The following is a 22,103-nucleotide window of genomic DNA, read 5'->3' on the forward strand; positions in this document are numbered from 1 at the left end:
CCTGTGTACTTCTTAGGTTGTACGTTGTGGTTTTGAATGGGTTTCATGCTGCTTGGGGTCATGGAACCTTCTCACAACACAAAGAACCAGTCAACGTTTAATTCAACTAAAAACACGACAATTACCCAAATTTGAGTTAAGAGGCTTTATTTATTACCTAGGAAGGGTTTCTTCTGTTTCCTGGCCCAGTTGATAGCATTGATCTTCCCCTCCGTCCCTCTGACGCCAAACCCTCCAGGCACTAGGATGCCACTGTGGGGACAGATAAAGACGACAGACGGCAGTTATAGCCATGTCCCTCCACAGTACAGCAGTATAAAATGGTAAATGGCTGCATTTATATACTGCTTTTTATCCAAAGTACTTTACAATTTGTTCCTCACATTTGACCCATTCACTCACACACCGGTGGCGGAGGCAACCATGCAAGGTGCCAACCTGCACATTGGGAGCAATTAGGGATTAAGTGTCTTGCTCAAGGACACTTCGATGTGCTGCCCTGGAATCGAACCGGGAGCCTCCGGATTACCAGACGACTGCTCTACCTCCCAAGCCACTGTCGCCCCTGATGTCCCTCCACACAGCAGCATGTCCCTCCACACAGCAGCATGTCCCTCCACACAGCAGCATGTCCCTCTCATGTCCCTCCACACAGCAGCATGTCCCTCTCATGTCCCTCCACACAGCAGCATGTCCCTCCACACAGCAGCATGTCCCTCTCATGTCCCTCCACACAGCAGCATGTCCCTCTCATGTCCCTCCACACAGCAGCATGTCCCTCTCATGTCCCTCCACACAGCAGCATGTCCCTCTCATGTCCCTCCACACAGCAGCATGTCCCTCTCATGTCCCTCCACACAGCAGCATGTCCCTCTCATGTCCCTCCACACAGCAGCCTGTCCCTCTCATGTCCCTCCACACAGCAGCATGTCCCTCCACACAGCAGCATGTCCCTCTCATGTCCCTCCACACAGCAGCATGTCCCTCTCATGTCCCTCCACACAGCAGCATGTCCCTCCACACAGCAGCATGTCCCTCTCATGTCCCTCCACACAGCAGCATGTCCCTCTCATGTCCCTCCACACAGCAGCATGTCCCTCTCATGTCCCTCCACACAGCAGCATGTCCCTCTCATGTCCCTCCACACAGCAGTATGTCCCTCTCATGTCCCTCCACACAGCAGCATGTCCCTCCACACAGCAGCCTGTCCCTCTCATGTCCCTCCACACAGCAGCATGTCCCTCCACACAGCAGCATGTCCCTCTCATGTCCCTCCACACAGCAGCATGTCCCTCCACACAGCAGCCTGTCCCTCTCATGTCCCTCCACACAGCAGCATGTCCCTCTCATGTCCCTCCACACAGCAGTATGTCCCTCCACACAGCAGCATGTCCCTCTCATGTCCCTCCACACAGCAGCCTGTCCCTCCACACAGCAGCATGTCCCTCTCATGTCCCTCCACACAGCAGCATGTCCCTCCACACAGCAGCCTGTCCCTCCACACAGCAGCCTGTCCCTCTCATGTCCCTCCACACAGCAGCCTGTCCCTCTCATGTCCCTCCACACAGCAGTATGTCCCTCCACACAGCAGCATGTCCCTCTCATGTCCCTCCACACAGCAGCCTGTCCCTCCACACAGCAGTATGTCCCTCTCATGTCCCTCCACACAGCAGTATGTCCCTCCACACAGCAGCATGTCCCTCTCATGTCCCTCCACACAGCAGCATGTCCCTCCACACAGCAGTATGTCCCTCCACACAAGAGAATGTCCCTCCACACAAGAGAATGTCCCTCCACACAAGAGCATGTCCCTCCACACAAGAGCAGGACCCAGGTCCCATTATAATCTGTGATACCTAATTGCCCTCGGTTTTGTTTTTGTTTATACAACCATTTTCACTGTTGTTACATTTCTCTAGCAGTGTGGGGCCAGCGTCCATCTGTGGGGGGCCTGTAATCGTTAAATAAATACAGGAGGAAAACATTGTGCTGCCCTTCTAGTCATTAAAGAGACCCTCCACAGCGTCCCACAGAACCACTTACTCTGCACTACAGAGCTTCTGCCACGCCTCGTGGTATTTCACAGGCTCCTCCTGCAGCTTGGCTAGTTCCAGGTCTGCTGAGTCTATGTACTGAGGGAGAGAATGAGGTGTAGAGAGAGAGAGAGAGACATTCTGTAATCATACAGTAATCAGGCTATGTTGTGTGATTACTGTATTGGCCCAAATGTATGAACACCCTTGATTACAAGACGACCCCACCCCCATTTTGTTTTCTACTATTTTTTTTGGATTAAATCTTTTTTCGTGTTTTGAAAGAAAATTATTATATCTAATCAGAATGTACCAGCAATACTAACACACTGAATGAAACAAGTTAAGTTTATATATATATTCTTTTTTTGTTGTTTATATAAGATAGGCCTAAAAAATTCAATTATTACAATTATTCTTCATGAATTTGAGCTATTTACATCAAATATAATGTAGTCTACTGAAGCCTATTGCTAACACCGAAGTTACCTACTGCAGCTTTAATCTGGTCAAAGTGAAAAACGCTTCACGATTTTTCAACAAGACTACGTTTCATTGATCGCCATGATCTTATTTCGGAATTACTCTCCTCCTCAGTCCTCAAGTCAGTCAGGCATAGTTTTAACCCTCCGAGAATGATGGCGGATCATCTGTCATTAACATTGTGCTCTTTTAAGGGCAGTATGGGGCTCGGTTATCCAAGAATACGAAGAAACTCTAATCTCTAGAGCAGGAAAACAAGACAATCTCAAGAAAAAATACACAGTCTTGTTTTCAGGCCAACACAGTACTGTTACATGCTATGGCATGATAGAACGTAGCTCCGTTGTGTATGTACCATGACTTCCATTCTGTGGCTAATGGCCAGGGCGGAGTGCTCCAAAGCCTTAATGACAGAGGCATAGGAGTCAGAGAACTTGGTGTACTTCCCAACCAGCGCTATGGAGCAGTGCTCCAGGAGTCTGTCCGACCTGAGAAGAGAACAAAAAATGCAAACATACACACACACACACATTACTATCAGGGCGGGAAACCAATTCTCACAGTGGCTTTTGGATCCCTGTGACAAGTTACATTCACTATTTTGGCATTGAAAACAACCTTCAAATGATATCTGGCAAAGCAGCTGGTATAGTAGAAAAAAACAATCTGCTACAGGACAAAAAAAAAAATTAGTTTGAAAGAAAATGCGGCAAAAACTTTGAATTGCATGTATACGTACTACGTAGCATCACAAATAACCAAATACAGGGTATCTGCAGGTTTAAACAAATTTGAATACCACTTAGAGCTAAATTTAACACCAATGTCATGACCATACTAGCAAAAAAACAAAAACAGAGCGCCGCAAGACTCACATCACATTTTGGTGACTGCATTTCTACTCGAATTCAAAGTTATGTTGAAAGCAAGTTATTATGACTGTTAGGGCCCATGAAAACCATTAAAACCCTCAATTCATAATATCATCTGGGTGTTGATATGAAAAAAAAAATGCTGAAAAGTTGACCCTCTTGGAGGTTTTTATCCCAACGGCAGTAGTGTATTATTCATTATTATAGTAATGAATGTATAAAAGTCTGCGGTCGCTAACGCTTGCTGCCCACCTGTCGGACATCTCCTTCCACTGGGTGAGCATCCTCCTGGGCCGCGTTCCGATGGGCAAGTCCAGCCGGCGGCAGAAGTACCCCACCACCCCTTGGTCCTCTAGCAGCAGCGGGACTCTGTAGATGGACGCCACGTCGTGCACGCAGATGACCTGGGAGCAGGACACGTCACCAAAGACTTAATAATATAGGAAACTATTGACATTTTCTAAATTCACACCGTCACACTTTTGCCCCATTATCCAATGAGCACAAACTCAGGAACACTAGCAAACACGGCTGGCAAGCCTAAATGTTGTTGAACCATGTTGGTTTTAGCTGTACCAATAATAATAACTTTATTTGTATAATATTAACTTTATTTGTATAGCACTTTTCATACAGAGGTTGCAGTTCAAAGTGCTTCACAACAGTAAAAAATACAGGCATGAGCGAGCATAGCAAGGTATGGTAAATCACAGTGTTTCACATTAGGATCTAGCATCCCAATAGGCTGTTTACAGTTTCATTCAGTAATACAAATAATAAAAAAGTTTAAAATGATTAAGTTAAAAAATTATAAAATAGAACGGACGTACAACAACAGTAAAAAATACAGGCATAAGCAAGCATAAAAATTAAAAATGTAAATAGCAAGGTTACAGTAAAAAGTGTGATAAGATTGTTCAATCAGATGAAAATGGCCCAGTTAGGAGAATCAACCTTGGCTAGGCGGTGAACACCATGTACCTAACTGGAATGTTAAACAACTTTGAAAAGATTTAGGTCAAAAGTCATCTTCTCCTCACAACAGAGCATCAAGTATTTGACTGCATTACCCCACAGTGAAATGCCTGAGCAAAGAGATGGGTTTTAAGCTGTCTTTTAAAGATGTCTAGCGAGTTGGCTTCTCTGATGTTTTGGGGTAGTTTGTTCCACAGTTTTGGGGCATAGTTGATAAAGGCTGCATTACCGATCCTCTTTTGACTGTTTCTGGGAGCCTCTAGTAGTCCAGCAGCTTATGATCGCAGTGTTCTTGCTGGTGTGTAATTTATTAGAGTGTTGGCGATGTAGCTAGGTCCCTGTCCATTTAGAGCTTTGTATGTAAGGAGAAGGACCTTAAAGTCAATTCTAAATGTTACAGGAAGCCAGTGTAAAGCAGCTAAGACTGGACTAATGTGCTCTCTCCTTTTGGTTCTAGTTAGCAGTCGGGCTGCAGAGTTTTGGATTAGCTGAAGCCTCTCTGTGGTTTTCTTATGGAGACCTGTGAAAAGTGCATTACAGTAGTCTAACCGGCTAGATATGAATGCATGAATTAGCTTCTCAGCATCGTTCTGATTAATAAATGGTCGTACTTTTGCTATATGTTTTTGTCACTTTGCTAATATGAGAATTGAAGTTCAGTTCTGAATCTATGATAACCCCGAGACTAGTGACCTCAGATTTGATCCAAGGGGTTAGTCCTCCCAGGTTCTTTATTAATGTTTCTTTTTTAGTTTTGATAATTAGAATTTCAGTTTTGTTCTCGTTTAGTTTCAGGAAGTTCTTACTCATCCATTTATTTATTGCCAGTAAGCAGTCTGTAATGGAGCTAATCGCTGTATCATTTGGTTCAGCAGATATGTACAGTTGCGTATCATCCGCATAGCTATGGAAATCTACATTATGTTCTCTGATGATATCACCCAGCGGTAACATGTAAAGGGAGAAGAGTAAAGGACCTAATCAACTCCCTTGTGCAACTCCATAGTTGTTGTCGTATATATCAGACATGTGATCTCCTAGTTTAACATAGAATTTCCTCCCTCTGATGTATGTTTTAAACCAGCCTAGCACATGTTCTGAGAAACTGACATGGTTTTCAAGACGATCGATTAGAATATCGTGATCGATTGTATCAAATGCTGCACTGAGATCTAGCAGGATAAGGATGGAGATCTTATTCTCGTCAGAGTTTAGCCTGAGGTCACTGATTATTTTGGTGAGGGCAGTTTCAGTGCTATGATATTTTCTGAATCCCGACTGAAATTCTTCTAAGATGTTGTTTTCTTCAAGAAAGGAATTTATTTGAACTGAAACTATCTTTTCAAGTACTTTACTAATGAATGGTAGGTTGGATATTGGACGATAATTTGCCATTTCATTACTATCCAAGTTAGGTTTTTTTAGTAATGGCTTTACAACTGCTGTTTTAAAGGCATCTGGGAAAATACCAGTTCTAAGGGAAGAGTTTATGATATCTAGCACAGGGCTTGAAACACTATTAAACACCCGTTTGAAGAAAGCTGTAGGTATAGGGTCAATGTCTGAGGTGGAGGAGTTACATTCTGAGACAGTTTTGCAGAGTACATCTAATGTGATGCATGTGAATCTTCTCATGGTTACATTGCGCGGTTTGCTGCAATCAGCTTTATTTCCATCATGAGTAATGCTGGCCCTGATCAAGGTTATTTTGTTGTTAAAGAATAGTGCAAGTTCTTCACACTTAACCGTTGATGACTGAGGAGGTGTAGGGGCAGTGTTGAGTAGTACATTAATAGTGGAAAAAAGGATTCTGGAGTTTCCAGCATTTTCTGTAATGATTTTAGAGAAGTAGTCTTTCCTTGCTAAGCGGATGGTTTTATTATAAGCAGTTAGAGCATCTTTGTATATATCACAGCATATGGTGGTTTTTGTTTTTCTCCATTTTCGCTCCACTGCACGACATTTCCTTTTTTCTTTGTTGACCGTATTATAGTTCAACCAGGGCGAGGCTCTCGTTTTCTTCGTTTTTAGTGGGGCGGACATATTTTAATATAGATGACAGTGCATCATTGAGATTTTCTACCATTTCATTTAGAGAGCTGTCATGATTGTGTGGTTATTATAGTCTGATAAGATCAATGAACTTTGATTCAGCCTTGTCGTTTAGGAGTCTCTTTTGAACTATAATTTCTTTTTTTGTTTTAGTAAGGGTTATTTGAGTATCAAAAAATATACAGTGATGGTCGGAGAGAGGTAATTCAGTTAGAGATATTTTTTATGCTTAGCCCAGTTGTTGTTATAACTAAGTCTAATGTATTCCCAAGCCTGTGAGTTGCATTTGTTATATGTTGTGTTAGGTGAAAGCTATAGAGTAGATTTTTTAGTTCTATAGTTTGAGTCTGTTTTCTTATTAACACTTTGATCGCCAGGGTTAAATTCATAATTTACCATCCTCCGCCAGCTCTATTTACTATGGAGAAGTTCCTCTTCTTTGCAGGGCTATAACTTTTTAAATTGTATTGCTAAATTGACATTACTATGGCCCATTCAACGTCCTATATCTATTGTTCAGGGTGTAGCAACGTTATACTTTTTCATTCACATATTCATACTAAAATACGGTCTAAAGTATAAGTATGTTTTTATCGTTTTCTGCAGCTTTCTCCAGAATGTGATTTATAGCCCCAAATGCATTATATTGATGATGAAATACAGTTTGATAGGAATCTGCGCGAGATAAAAAATTTCAAATGGACGTGCTTCTAGAAGTTACTACGGATCATTTGATGTTGACCGGATGGGGGGGGGGGTTGTTTATAATTCCGTGGCCAACGTTAGATGATTCATCTAGTGTGGGTGATATGATATGTGGGTGATATGATCATTAGAGCAGTTAGTATCGAACACGTTAAAAAAAAACGCTGACTCTTACCGTAGCTTCCTCGCGCCGTTGGGCGATGAGCGTGGAACAGAAATGTTCCTATTATGGGATGTAGAAATATGCGATCCATTTCCAGGTTGTATAATAGTATATACGTCCAAATCATGTTGTTTATCGAGTTATTGGTAACGGATTGCTATCCGTTGTAATCAGCTCGAGTCCTGAGACTATTACCGAGTGATCGGACCGAATTGAAATGAGCACCAGCTTCCATTTCCTGTTTCCGCCCTGGGCGATCCGCCACCAGATGGCGCTCTTGAACCGTTGGAGAGTTGAGAGGGGCTCAACAGTACATCTCATGTCTCCGGGGGAGAAATATGATTTCGATCACAGATTTTTGAAATATTGATATCAAAGACGTGGTACGGCGTCTTTGGCAGAATGAGCATGGCGGGGAAAGACGTCCTACGGCGTTTTTGGTGATTAAAGTGTTAAAATGGATGTTCAAGTCTCCATTTAGGATCACCTTATCATATCCGGTAACACATAGTGAGATCAGTTCAGAGAGCTCCTGTATAAATATTGGTGAGTGTCTAGGCGGGCGGTATATTGTGACGATAATAGTTGATTCTGTTTTGAGCTCAATGGCAAGATATTCCATCGACATGAACTCGCCTAGTTCTGTGATTCTAAACAAGAGTTTTGAGGAGAAAAATAAAGTACTTTGTATGTACCAATAAAAGTTATAATAAATTAATATATATATGGGGCATTCTACCGAATTAGTTCAAAGTGCTGTCCCACAACAAGAAAAACTATTAACAAAACAATTAAGTATTCAGACATAGATATTTACTAAGAATATGTTATGATCTATTTAAACCCAAGGCATTAAATTATATTGTGATGAGCTAAATATATACAAAATCATCATTTATAGGGTACTTTCTATTGGGAAGTAGCTGTCCCAAACCCTGACATGTAAATTTCAATGTATGTAAATAACACTTAAATTTTTTTTTGATTTAGTTCAATGGTGTAATTTCAAAGATCTTCATGATTAAGTTTAAACAGAAGTTGAACAATTTACATTTATTGTGGGTTTAATCTTTTTATTTCAAAGATGTGTATACTAGCCATGTGCTTGCTAGCATTCTTTAGTTATGCTCAAAGTTAGACAGAATTGTCACTACCGAAACAGTCACTACCGAAACATATGGTAACGTTTTGGTAGTGACAAAATGGAATGGTAAGTAGTTAAATCCCATAATCTTTGTCTGAAAAGTCTGAAAATCAGTGTGTAACTTTAAGAATGGAATATATATTCTCTTCAATAAAGTAAACTTTTGGGGGTTTTATGCTAAATAGTATGTGTTTATGTATTATGCAGTCACTACCGAAACACTGGGTGTTTTCACTGTTTTGTAAAAAAAAATTAAGTATATTGAGTTATAAACTAAAATGTTGGTTACCGTACTTTTCGCACTATAAGCCGCACCCGACTATAAGCCGCAGCAGCTAAATTGACTGATGTGTACATATATAAGCCGCACTGGACTATAAGCCGCATGCGTTTTAATGTTTAATTACCATATGTAAGGAGTGGAGCCTGCGGCTTAATTTGACTCAACACGGGAAACCTCACCCGGCCCGGACACGGAAAGGATTGACAGATTGATTGCTCTTTCTCGATTCTGTGGGTGGTGGTGCATGGTCATTCTTATATTGAGCTTTAAGTTCCCACCTCTACAGAGAATGACTCCCACCTCTACAGAGAATGACTCCCATTGGGACACAATACTGTCGGACAAATAACACGAATTAACTCATTTACAAGTTGTATTAAGTAAATAAGGGAACAGATAAATAACATTTCAATGCAGTAAAAAAAGCAATATTTCGATTTTCGGGTTTTGTCCACATATAAGCCGCACCGTTATATAAGCCGCAGGGTCGAAAAATGGGGGGAAAAGCCACGGCTTATAGTCCGAAAAGTACGGTATATGTATGTTCAATTTCTTGTTCTTTTTAAATAAATGTGTTCCAAAGTCTGAAAATCGGTGTGTAACTTTAAGAATTGTCACCACGAACACATAATTCTCTTCAATTAAGTAAACTTTTTGGGGTTTCATGCAAAATATGTTTTTATGTGTGTACACCTCTTCAAAGATGTGTATGCTAGCCATGTATGTTATGTATAAACTGTTTTTTAATTGCCGTTTTTAAATTGCTGTTACGCTGCTTATGCTGTAAAGGACATCTTAATCTCCCCTCTGGGATAAATAAAGATTTTCAATTCAATGTGCTTGCTAGCATTCTTTAGTTACCGTATTTCCTCTAATAGTGACCTGTATTCAATTAAAAACCGACTCTCTATTAATGTCCGGGTGCGCTGTTGAGCTAAGCAATTATAAGCTGACCTCCTAATACAAACCGGGTTACTAATATACGCGTGAGCAAACCTCTCCTTACTTCCGTATGGAACACGGGTCGCGTGCAGCACGTAACACAACAACAACAGAGCAAGCATGGCGACACTACTTTCCGAGTGGAAACGTTATGAGAGCTAACGTTGCTACCTACAGTACCCGGAGCTGCTAACTGGCTAACGTTATGAGAGCTAATGTTGCTACCTACAGTACCCGGAGCTGCTAACTGGCTAACGTTATGAGAGCCAACGTTGCTACCTACAGTACCCGGAGCTGCTAACTGGCTAACGTTATGAGAGCTAACGTTGCTACCTACAGTACCCGGAGCTGCTAACTGGCTAACGTTATGAGAGCTAATGTTGCTACCTACAGTACCCGGAGCTGCTAACTGGCTAACGTTATGAGAGCTAACGTTGCTACCTACAGTACCCGGAGCTGCTAACTGGCTAACGTTATGAGAGCTAACGTTGCTACCTACAGTACCCGGAGCTGCTAACTGGCTAACGTTATGAGAGCTAACGTTGCTACCTACAGTACCCGGAGCTGCTAACTGGCTAACGTTATGAGAGCTAACGTTGCTACCTACAGTACCCGGAGCTGCTAAGGTAAAGTTACTTGATTTCACTTTGAAAACGTTGAAATGACCAGTGACCACCTGTAATTGCACTGTTTACTATTTCATACAGTACTTGGTTTCAATAAATGAACCCAGTACATTTTACTGGGTTCAAACTGACACAAAATGTTGATTTATTCATTATGATCTGTTTGAAAATTAGAAATATAGGCCTCTCTCTTATACATGTCTCCTCCTAATAAAAGCCTGGTACCCGCTACAGTTGAAACAAATACAAGCCCGGGTCACTATTAGAGGAATTACGGTATGCTCAAAGTTAGCTAGAATTGTCACTACCTAAACATATGGTAAAGTTTCGTAGTGATGTGATCATTTCGGTAGTGACAAAATGGAATGATAAGTAGTTAAATCCCATCATTTTGTATTATGCAGTCACTACCGAGTGTTTTGTATTTTTTTTTTAAGTATATTGAGTTATAAACTAAAATGTTATGATACTGATTGGTTAAATGTACGTTAAATTTAATCAATCATTAACTCTGAAATCAATATGATCAGTGTTATGCATTTTACAGAGAAAGATTGCTTTTAGATTTTGATCTATTTGTATCAATTGAACTTAGAAATTTGGTAAAAATGTAATTTTTATTGATTTAATTGTGAAAACCGTCAAGAATAATTTTCAAAAATACTCTTTAGAGAAGGGAAGGAAACACAATCGTAACAGGTTAATATAATACCTTTTTACTATAGTGTATTACTATGTTTCGGTAGTGACCATTCATTTTTGGGAGAGGAAAAACATTCCAAAAGATTCTGAAAATACAATATAAAAATTGCCGGTACGCTCACTAGATATATGTACTTTAGATATGGTATATATATATATTCGGACAACGTTTTGGGAATAAATATACAAACAATTCTAAATATTTCAAACCTGACTTTCAACCAATTCGGTAGAATGGCCCATATATATCTTTGTTAAGAACATGCATTGATTGGCCTCCAAGAGTAGCAGAATTTCCCTCTCTTACTACATTCGGTTTTAGCAAGCGCTTTATGGAGGAACCAAAACCCAGGCAACATAATCAAATACAGCCATCAACAGATATGAATCAATGAAATAAAAGCATAAAGAAAATAGAAAGCAGGGTTGTGCTGCTCAGACATGTTACCTGTTCAGGTTCCACGTGGCAGAACATGGAGATCTTCTCTTTGACTGAAGACTCCAGAGTGGTAGCACAGCGACACATGATCTGCCAGCAGAGGTTCAAGTATACATAAAATAATATTGTATAATATTGTATACCAATATAATATAGTGTAGTATAATATATTATAGTATATTATTACATGGCGTTTTCACATTCGCCGAAATGCTTGCTTGTGATTGGTCAATAGCGCTCGTCAGAGGTCCGATATTACTCGATAACGGACCTCTGTGGAACAATAATGACCGCTGTTGCGCAGCTGTTCGCAATCAAGGCCACTGACACACTGCATCAGTGCAGCCAATTAGACACACCTGCTGACTGCACCGACAGCGGAGTGTGTGTGACGATGACAGCGGAGCCAGAACAGAACTGAGTCTGCATTTGATCTCGTCTTGTCGATGTAAAATGAATTAGGTATATTGTTAGTAAGTTAGCCATGTAATAAGCGGGATAATGTATAGCTATACTCGATCATTGTTGCAAAATAATTTACCTTCACTGACGTTTAAAACACCTCGGCGCTGCGCCTCGGTATTTTAAACTCCGTGTCGGTCAATTATTTTGCGACAATGACCTCGTAGCTATACATTATCCCTTACTTATTACATGATGGCGTTTTAACATTCGCCGAAATGCTTGATTGTGATTGGTCAATAGCCCCTGACAGCGGTGAATTATTTTTCGATAACCACCGGTGATTATTGTTTTTCGCAGCTGGAGCAATCAAGCCCACTGACACACACTGTTTCAGTGCAATCAGACACACCTGCCGGCTGCCGGCGATAATAATAATCACTTTATTTGGGCTGACAGAGCCACAGAACAACTGCGTCTGCATTTGATCTCGTCTTGTCGATGGTGTAAAATGAATTAGGTATATTGTTAGTAAGTTAGCCATGTAATAAGCGGGATAATGTATAGCTATACTCTGTCATTGTCGCAAAATAATTGACCTTCACTGACGTTTAAAACACCTCGGCGAGGCGCCTCAGTGTTCTAAACTCTGTGTCGGTCAATTATTTTGCGACAATGACCGAGTATAGCTATACATTATCCTTTACCCATAGTATGATATAGTATGATTTAGTTATAGTATAATACAAATAATAAAATTATATAGTATATAGAAGTATAATATAAAATACATGATATAATAGAACAGTGTACTATAAATATATAGATGCGTGTGTGTGTGTGGTTGTGTATAAATGAATGAACCTCAGTAAATATGCAATTAACTGATAGATACACAATTTCTTTTTTTTATGTTTAATTTAATTGTGTTGATGTTTTCATTTCTGCTAAATAAGTATGTACATATTGTTTGGTTTGATAAACATTGCACTGTGAATAGTCTATCAGAGTACTGTATGTGTGTAGGGGCAGGTACAATAAGAGTTTTCTTCTTCCTGTTCCTTTTGGCCATGGATCATATTAAGTGAACTATAATTATGTATTGAAGACACTGTTGGACTGTAACAATTCCCTGTACGAATAAATAGCAATGAAATGAAGGTAACTAGAAGGAACTCAAGCTATAACATGAGTGTCATTACAATGGTGTGAAAACCTTGCCATTCCACTTTGAGTGAATGTCTTGAATTTACTTGAATTTTACATAATTTTTGTACACATTGTACCAAGTGTGTCTTTCATACACAGGATCTTGTGACATTGCTGAGCTGCCGTCGCACCATGGAAAATGCCTGCACATTCACAGTATTTGGATAATAAAGGTGTTTCCGATTTGAAGATTGGCGGTTTCGTTAATACGGTAGACGACTCACCAGATCTGGGGATAAGCCCAGTCCTCTCAGCTCCCTGACGCTGTTCTGTGTGGGTTTGGTTTTCTGTTCTCCTGTTGTACTGGGCTGGGCATCAGCATGGAGAGAGAGAGAAAGAGACAGAAAGCTTATTAAACTGACTGCATAAACATAACATTTAAAACACACAAAAACAGCGGATGATTAGCACACAGAATGCTCAACCTTTTTGTCTACAATTTCAATACGTTGGCAACTGTATACATTTGTTTTAGCACTTTACTGCAAAGGGGTAGCAGGTTGTTAAACATACTATCTCAAATCAAAGTCTGCCATTTTCATAAAGAAATTACCACACACAATGCATAGATCGCATCAGTGAAATTACATAAATGACATGTCGGCAAACTCCAGGGTCTCCGGCTTCTCGTCATATCATGTTCCCAACAATATGGGTGTAGAGACCATTGGTTTAGTGTCATTTGGAAAAGGTTATTGAGATATAGTTGCAGAGATCTACCATATATGTGAAAAAGGCAGAAAACCAAGCCGCTTTGCATTGAAGGGCAGTTCTCCAATGCCAACGTCCTATCTTAGCATAGCATCAGCCCCAGTATCTTTATCAGGCATCCCTAGACCATATAATGACTACTGCAACTAGGCTACCATTATCATGCATCTGCACCCTGTCAACTCCTTGTTTGGCGCGATGACAGATTAGCATGCGTCACCTGGAGAGCGAACAGGGAAGCCTGTAGTCAACGGCTGGTGTCTTACCTGTGGTATTAGGAAAGCGAACAGGGAAGCCTGTGGTGGCTGGTGTCTTACCTGTGGTATTAGGAAAGCGAACAGGGAAGCCTGTGGTGGCTGGTGTCTTACCTGTGGTATTAGGCTGACATGGATGTTACAGAAGTTCTCCCTCTTCACCTTAAACTGGAACTGTCTGAAGGCCTCAATGAAAGGCATGCTCTCAATGTCTCCAACAGTGCCCCCTAGCTGCAGAGAAACACAAAAACACAGTCATGAACGCTTTATGGGGTGAGTAAGGACAGCCTTTCACCTAACATAACCTTGACACACCACACAACGTGCTGAACTCTAGCCTACAGTCCAGAGTCAGGTACCACGTCCCTCAGTCTCTTTCTTTCAATATACGTCAGGCTGACTTATGCTAGGGTGCTCTATACCTTTGACAACTGTCACTTGACATACATGCCACATTTGCGACAGAAAATAGTGTCGCTCTACATATTTTTACCGTCATAGATTGTCACACAGTGTGATTGGATGAAACACCAACCTTGCCATGACCCATGACATACTTGTGGTTTCACTTTGGATTTCTATTGTTGTTATTATTATTATTATTATTATTATTATTATTATTATTATTATTATTATGTTCTATTCCAGGGTATCTGCAGGTTTAGCCCAGTCAGATTTAAGGCTTTTTAATGCCACTCAGAATGAAATTTAATACCAATTTCACAATAACAAAATGGCAAAAATCACGCAACGACACCAATTAGTTTAAGTTTAGGGACACATTGGTCCAAAGATGTTTATTAAGACATAAAGGAGTAACTGGATTGGATGAAACAAAGGGGTGACAAACATAAATATCAGACTGCCGTCCCTCTCTCTCTCATGTCAGAAGTCACCTCGCTGGCAGACTGCCGTCCCTCTCTCTCTCTCTCATGTCAGAAGTCACCTCGCTGGCAGACTGCCGTCCCTCTCTCTCTCATGTCAGAAGTCACCTCGCTGGCAGACTGCCGTCCCTCTCTCTGTCTCTCTCTCATGTCAGAAGTCACCTCGCTGGCAGACTGCTGTCCCTCTCTTTCTATGTCTCTCTCTTCAGGGGTTTTGCTGCCACTTCCTGCATTAGAACAGATTAGATTCGATTCATATTATCATTAAAAAGCACTTAGTAGTTGTACAGTACAACAAAAAGAAGTTTGGCCTTCAACCAGAGTGCAACTGTAACAGTAAAGTGCAAAAGTAATATACAATGTACAGGTGATTAAACTGGGTATATAGCATATATTCATTAGTACTACTATTGAGTAATAGTGCTAATCAGATGTATGTACAGAGCTGTATTAGAGTAGTATTAATTAATGTGTACAGTGATACAGGTATAAAGACACTAAGACACCCACCCACCCTCTCCTAATGGACAGTCTCCTCCCCATCATATGTATATATGTTCTGTTAGGATCTCTGGGTAACAACAGTACTGTATATTTGCATATCGTATGTCACAAATGTAACAGTACTATATATATCTGTATGTCATGCATGTCCCTATGTCATAAATGTCATGATGTCACGTACAGCATGTTCAGTTGTGTATGTCATAAATGTCACTATGAATTGAAAACAGGGGACCCTGATGTAAACAAGACAAACGTCTTTCTCTGGTCTGCATCCCCTTAACAATTGTGTATTGAGCCATACTGTATTGTACCCATTCTGCAATCTGTTAATAAAGTTTTCATTCATTCAAGTCGTACTAGCCAGCAGCGTAACTAGGAGTAAGTAAGATATATGTACAGATATAGATATAGTATTAATAGGTTGAATGAATGAATGAAAACTTTATTTAACAGATTGCAGAATGGGTACAATACAGTACAGCTCAATACACAATTGTTAAGGGGATGCAGACCAGAGAAAGACGTTGTCTTGTTTACATCAGGGTCCTCCATTTTCAATTCATAATGACATTTATGACATACATGACAGGTTGCCGGTAGTCCTACCTGAGATGGCGCAGCTGAGGTGGAGGCTGCAGGGGCCGAAAAGAAATGCGAAATACTAGTTTGCAGGCGTTTTTTTTTAATAGAGGTATGCTTAGAGCTCAGCATGTGCGACTCGACTGCTTTCACTCCCACCGCCCCCAGTTTAAAATCTTGTTTTGCGGCGTTTGCAGCAAGCTTCGCTGCTAACGTTACATTAGCTATAGCCCCTTTCGTGACTGTGATGCACGGCAAAGCATATTGCCGTGCATCACAGTCATGAAAGGGGCTACGTTAGCTATAGACTCCGTTGCTGAAATAGTTCCATGATGCAAACACTGGGTTGTCGAGCCAGTTCTCGTAAAATTTGCACTTTCCCATAACTAAACGCAACGTTAGTGCTTGCTAACGTTAGCTATAGACTCCGTTGCTGAAATAGTTCCCGACAAACATACCACTGTTGGTTCCGCCCCATTCCGGTCTGCGTAAATAAAAAGTCCGACTTTATCTCCCGTTAACCGTTTTCCCCCAGATTTCATAATGAAACATAAGATGACATGGCATTTTATCTTTCCTGTCTATGGCATTTTTTAAGACCTCTGAAAGATGGATTTAAGACATTTTAAGACAAATTACGGCCTTAATAGTTGATAAACAAATTTTTGTAAGGATCCGCATTCCGCGGACACCCTGTATTCTATCATTACTATTATCCCCCATGCTGCTATGACACCTGCATTTTCCCAAGGGGATTAATACAGGAACACTTGACTTGACTTGTCTGTAGTCAACATGTTTATACATGAAGGGGACATAGGAGAGACTGGCAGAGAAGATACACAAACAGTAGGAAGCCTGGTATCTTTTGTTACCAGAGAGACAACGGAAGTTCGAACCCTTCGCCAAGGCATTCTTTCTTGTCGAGAGACATTTATCAATTGACCCTAGCATAAATCAGCGTTAGGGTAGAGAGTGCAACACATATAAATCGAACCGCTCTGGTCTCACCTCTATGACGCACACTTGTGGTTCTACGCCGTCCTCGTCAACAGGCACAAGGGCCTGTTTCATCACCCACTCCTGGATGGCATCTGTGATGTGTGGCACCACTATATCCACAACAAACAGAAGGAGAGAGAAGAAAACTAAAACATACTGACTTATTTCTCAGGTCCCACCATAGAAATAAAATTACGCATAGAGCGGATATTCCCGTACACATCAACACTCTGAGGTGTGGTAAACACGGAACAGGAAATAATCAAACCGTGAGGATTTGCACGCCACGTCCGTCTCTCATGACGAGCTGCTGGCTAGAAGCACTACTAGACCACTGGTTACATCGCCTGCCTTGTGCTGCCTTTAATTTTCTCTGAGAACTTCACGCTTTCACTTTGTCGCAGACGTTAGGCCACTTTGTCACTATTTATTCGGTTGCCTGCCAATTCAGCAGGCTTATGGTTGGATGTTGTGGGCAATGATGAAGTAGAGACAAGCCTGCACTCTGTCTGAAACCTTTTCCCATCCATACAAAATAGTGTGGAATTATATGGTTAAATTCCTCTACAATAGTAAGTAAAGAAATAAACTAAGCTTAAAGAACCTACTAGCTATACGAGTAGTTATGAGAATTATCAGAATCAGAAAGGTCTTTATTGCCAAGTAGTTTTCACATACAAGGAATTTGCTTTGGTCGTTTTCGGTGCGACATTGGCGGACAGACGGATAATACAATAAAGAGGTGGAGTAAGATAAAATGAATATATGAACTAAGTTAAGCACAATAGAATATAATATAGGCCAGGGCTGTACATTTTTTATTTGATTTGATCTTTTTTATTTTCGTGTCTTACATACAGGTGTATGCCCAGCCCATATGGGCTTACAAGACACATAACAATAAGTATATAATAATATACTTGACGGAGGGGCGGAGCTGAGCGATCATGGAGTAGACGTGTTTCACGTGAGCTCCCTTCTACCGTGCAGAATATACGTTTCTCCCCATTAGTCTTTATTTAATTTTTATTTGTTTTTTGTCTGGTTGCTAAGTCGTCGTGTTTCAACTACTGTCGTCGACTTTTTTCGACTTTCTGCGATGTCGGTGGTGGAAACCAGATCCATGAGCGCCCCAGCCGGCAAACCACCACCGGGCCTGGCCGCACCATCGCCCGGTGTCGGGGAGATAAGCGAAGCTGTGCTCTCGATCATGACCAAGCTCCATGCAGAATCTGAGACACGCTTCGCTGAAACACAAAAGAAAGTGCTGGCGGATTTTTGTGTTAACCTTCATCGAGAGATATCAGAAGAAATAAGGTTGGCGGTCGTCCCGCTGATAGACAAGATGGAGTCGCTGCACGGTCTCCTCGGCTAATGCTATCGAACTAGCCGAGCTAACGACGGAGGTATCATTACAGGGCGTGAAGATGGCGGATCTCGAGTCCTCCCTGCTGGCTAGGCAGGCTGAAGTTACCAAACTACAGTCGGTGATTGTGGAAATACAGTCCCGGGAGAGACGCTACAACATCAGGATTGTTGGAGTACCGGAGGGCAACGGGGAAGGCCGTCTCTCTGAGACCATGCCGGAATTGCTGCAAAAAATACTGGGGAATGACGTCTTCCCCAACCCTCCCGTCTGTGAATCGGCCTACAGAGCGGGCAGGACCACTCCTGGCGTGAACAAGGAGCCGAGGCCCATCATAGTCAAGCTGAACAGGCTTCAGCAGAGGGAACTCATCATGTGGTCGGCTCGTGCCAGAAGGGGTAATCTGAGGCTTGGCGATCACAAAGTGGCCATTTTCGAAGACTTTACACCGGAGGTTCAAGCACAGAGAGGCGAATACAAAGTGGTCCTGTCCAAGCTATGGAACCTGAGGCCCACGCTTTTCGCTCCCGCGAAATGATCTGTGTTGGATAAGGTCGATGGTCGCCGTTCATTTTGGTCGTTGGCTAAAGCGAAGGAATATCTCGAGGGGATACCCGAGACTGTAGCTTGATAACTATATCGGGTGAGTGACTTGGCGATGTGGGCCTGAATACATTGTTAGGGCCGGCTATTCACAACACTTGCTGTCATGCCCAGACATGTTAACTGCCCACTGCCCATCCAACTAGCGGGGCTTCCCAATGTCTTCTGTTACTTGCTAATGCTGACCTCATGGTCGTACTTGTGCGTCGCCTCTATGGAAGCTAGCGAGCTAGCTGAACAATGTGCATAACAGACTCTAACGTGCTATCCGGATTCATCGCGCTAGCCTCGGGCTAGCTAGAGCTATCGTCTGCGCTGAGACATTCGAGACCCGTTAATATTTACGCACTTTGGTTGTTGTTGCTGTTTAAGTGTAATCGGCTCGCACAATTCAACAGTGATCGGGTCCTTAACTAACTTCTTGTATGCTTTTATTTTTATATCCAGGCTGTTTTGAGCTTTGGGCTCCGGTAGGAGAAGATCGGTTGAATATATATATAAACAAGATATGATAACAGGTTGTGTCAGGTATTGCTTTTTACCATCCCCGGGTTAATGAATGTGTTTAATTCTATTCTTACATAGGTTATGTCATTCCAGCCGTGGTGCCTGATCAGAGGGGCTGTTACAGATGTGCACTTTGACCATAACCCCCTTTTCCCCTTCTTATTATATTGTCGTTGTTTAAATGACATTTGTTTGCACAATTTACCTGGAATCCGATCCTACCTTAGACTATATGCTGGTATGCTCTAATTTAATTTTGTTTTGAATTTTCCTTTATCCAATTGTGCTATAACATTGCGACGTTGATGCGCAGACTCGGAAATAGATGGTTGCAGGGTTGATGTTGAGTTGTTATATAATAATGACTATTTTTTCCCCCATTATAGTTATCTCATGTTAGGGCCAAGGCTCACGGTGGTTTTCGACCGATATCTTTATTGAAACAATATATGATAACAGGTTGTGTCAGGTATTGCCTATTACCATCCCCGGGTTATTGAATGTGTTTAATTCTATTCTTACATAGGTTATGTCATTTCAGCCGTTGTGCCTGATCAGAGGGGCTGTTACAGATGTGCACTTTGACCATAACCCCCTTTTCCCCTTCTTATTATTGTCGTTGTTTAAATGACATTTGTTTGCACAATTTACCTGGGATCCGATCCTACCTTAGACTATCTGCTGGTATGCTCTAATTCAATTTTGTTTTGAATTTTCCTTTATCCATTTGTGCTATAACATTGCGACGTTGATGCGCAGACTCGGAAATAGATGGTTGCAGGGTTGATGTTGAGTTGTTATATAATAATGATTTTTTTTTTCCATTATAGTTATCTCATGTTAGGGCCAAGGCTCACGGTGGTTTTCGACCGATATCTTTATTGAAACAATATATGATAACAGGTTGTGTCAGGTATTGCCTATTACCATCCCCGGATTAATGAATGTGTTTAATTCTATTCTTACATAGGTTATGTCATTTCAGCCGTTGTGCCTGATCAGAGGGGCTGTTGCAGGTGTGCACTTTGACCATAACCCCCTTTTTTCCCTTTCTTATTATTGTCGTTGTTTAAATGACATCTGTTTGCACAATTTTGCACAATTTACCTGTGACCCGATCCTGCCTTAGACTATCGGCTGGAATTAGGGCTGGGCGATATGGCCTAAATATGATATCACGATATGTTCTGACCTTTCGGCGATACACGATACACATCACGATGTTTTTCCTTTTTTCCCCAAACAATTCATTATGAGGCTTACCAAGACAGTATTTGAGTTTGCAAGCGAACATTAAAGACAAAAGACTCATGCATTTAGCATTTTTATATTATATATTAGATTTAGATTATTGGATTCTTAGATTATATATTTAGCATTTTAGCCTTTCATTTTTTTAGATTATATATTAGATTAGATTTAGATGATTAGATTACATATTGTAACTATTTATTTATTTACATGTATGTATACATTTATTATTTGAATGGCTTAAGGCTATATCTGTACTTGATGTTTGTTGGTTGTGTTGCATACTTGAAATAAACTTCAATCAAATCAAACCCCCCCTCTTAAAAACAAAAACCTGTGTTTAACCTAGCCATCTATAAAACATCATGCTAAAACTGTGAAACAAATGTCCTACTCCCCTAAAGAAAGAAATACATAGCAAACATGACTCAGTTATCCAATAGTGCTGCTGCTTTTTATTTTGTTAAAATCTTTTAGTTAATAAGACTAAAAGACTACAATATATATGACTACAAGGTCCAGAAGCCGACTTCATGACGGCTTCCTGTCCTCGCATTCCATTTCCGGTTTTCCGGTTAACGTTACATTTTCAACAACAGATTGCTGCTAATTAAACACTTCGTGGAAACGGAGTAACGTTAACGTTATGTCGAGTTCATACGTGTAGTGTAGTATGAACTCGACATAACGTTAACATTACTCCGTGTCCACTGTTGCAGCCACTGTTGCGTCGCAGATGGATGGTACACTCTGTTAGCTCTGTAGCTAATCCGCTCATAGACTAATTTACCGATAGCAGTACCGTTAACGTCGGAGCTTACTCCTGGGTTTCAGGGGGCATCCCTAGCACCGAGCCACCGCCTCTCTGTCTCTGGCTAGGTGTGTGCGCTTGCGTGCGTGTATGTGCGTGTAGATGACGTAATTTGGGCAAGTGTGTGTGTGACTGACTTTTTTTTTCTGCAAGAGGGAGAGGCGAGAGGGAGAGGAAAGCATTTAGCACTGCGCTTGTTAGTCTCATCTCAGCCGCGGCGGCCTCTAACGCGAGGGCAAAACATCACGATATCCACGATACATTTAAAAAGTGTATCGTTAATGAACTGTACCCGATATTTATATAATATCGTCATATCGCCCAGCCCTAGCTGGTATGCTTTAATTTAATTTTGTTTTGAATTTTCCTTTATCCATTTGTGCTATAACATTGCGACGTTGAAGCGCAGACTCGGAAATAGATGGTTGCAGGTGTGATGTTGAGTTATTATATAATAATGGCTATTTTTTCCATTATGGTTATCTCATGTTAGGGCCAAGGCTCAGGTGGTTTTCGACCGATATCTTTATTGAATTTTATTTTTATTATTATTTGTGTTTATTGGACTAGTGGGGGTTTAATCAGGGGTTTATCTAGA

At 41.2% G+C, this 22,103-nt stretch overlaps 1 protein-coding gene across 4 annotated transcripts in view; it reads right to left on the reverse strand.

Annotated features, from left to right (window-relative positions):
- Positions 1-22,103, reverse strand: part of ctps1a (CTP synthase 1a) — a 39,762-nt gene that overhangs the window by 6,838 nt on the left and 10,821 nt on the right. For all 4 annotated transcript variants that reach the window (XM_084312223.1, XM_084312221.1, XM_084312222.1 and 1 more), the window contains 8 exons: positions 16,977-17,077; positions 14,110-14,226; positions 13,255-13,338; positions 11,429-11,509; positions 3,641-3,792; positions 2,872-3,004; positions 2,044-2,132; positions 158-252 (listed from right to left, as the gene is read on the reverse strand). In XM_084312223.1, the coding sequence (XP_084168349.1) occupies positions 158-252; positions 2,044-2,132; positions 2,872-3,004; positions 3,641-3,792; positions 11,429-11,509; positions 13,255-13,338; positions 14,110-14,226; positions 16,977-17,077 (852 nt within the window). The remainder of the gene's footprint in view (positions 1-157; positions 253-2,043; positions 2,133-2,871; positions 3,005-3,640; positions 3,793-11,428; positions 11,510-13,254; positions 13,339-14,109; positions 14,227-16,976; positions 17,078-22,103) is intronic.

Source organism: Notolepis coatsorum, assembly GCF_963971535.1.
Source record: "Notolepis coatsorum genome assembly, chromosome: 4".
Classification (NCBI taxonomy): domain Eukaryota; kingdom Metazoa; phylum Chordata; class Actinopteri; order Aulopiformes; family Paralepididae; genus Notolepis; species Notolepis coatsorum.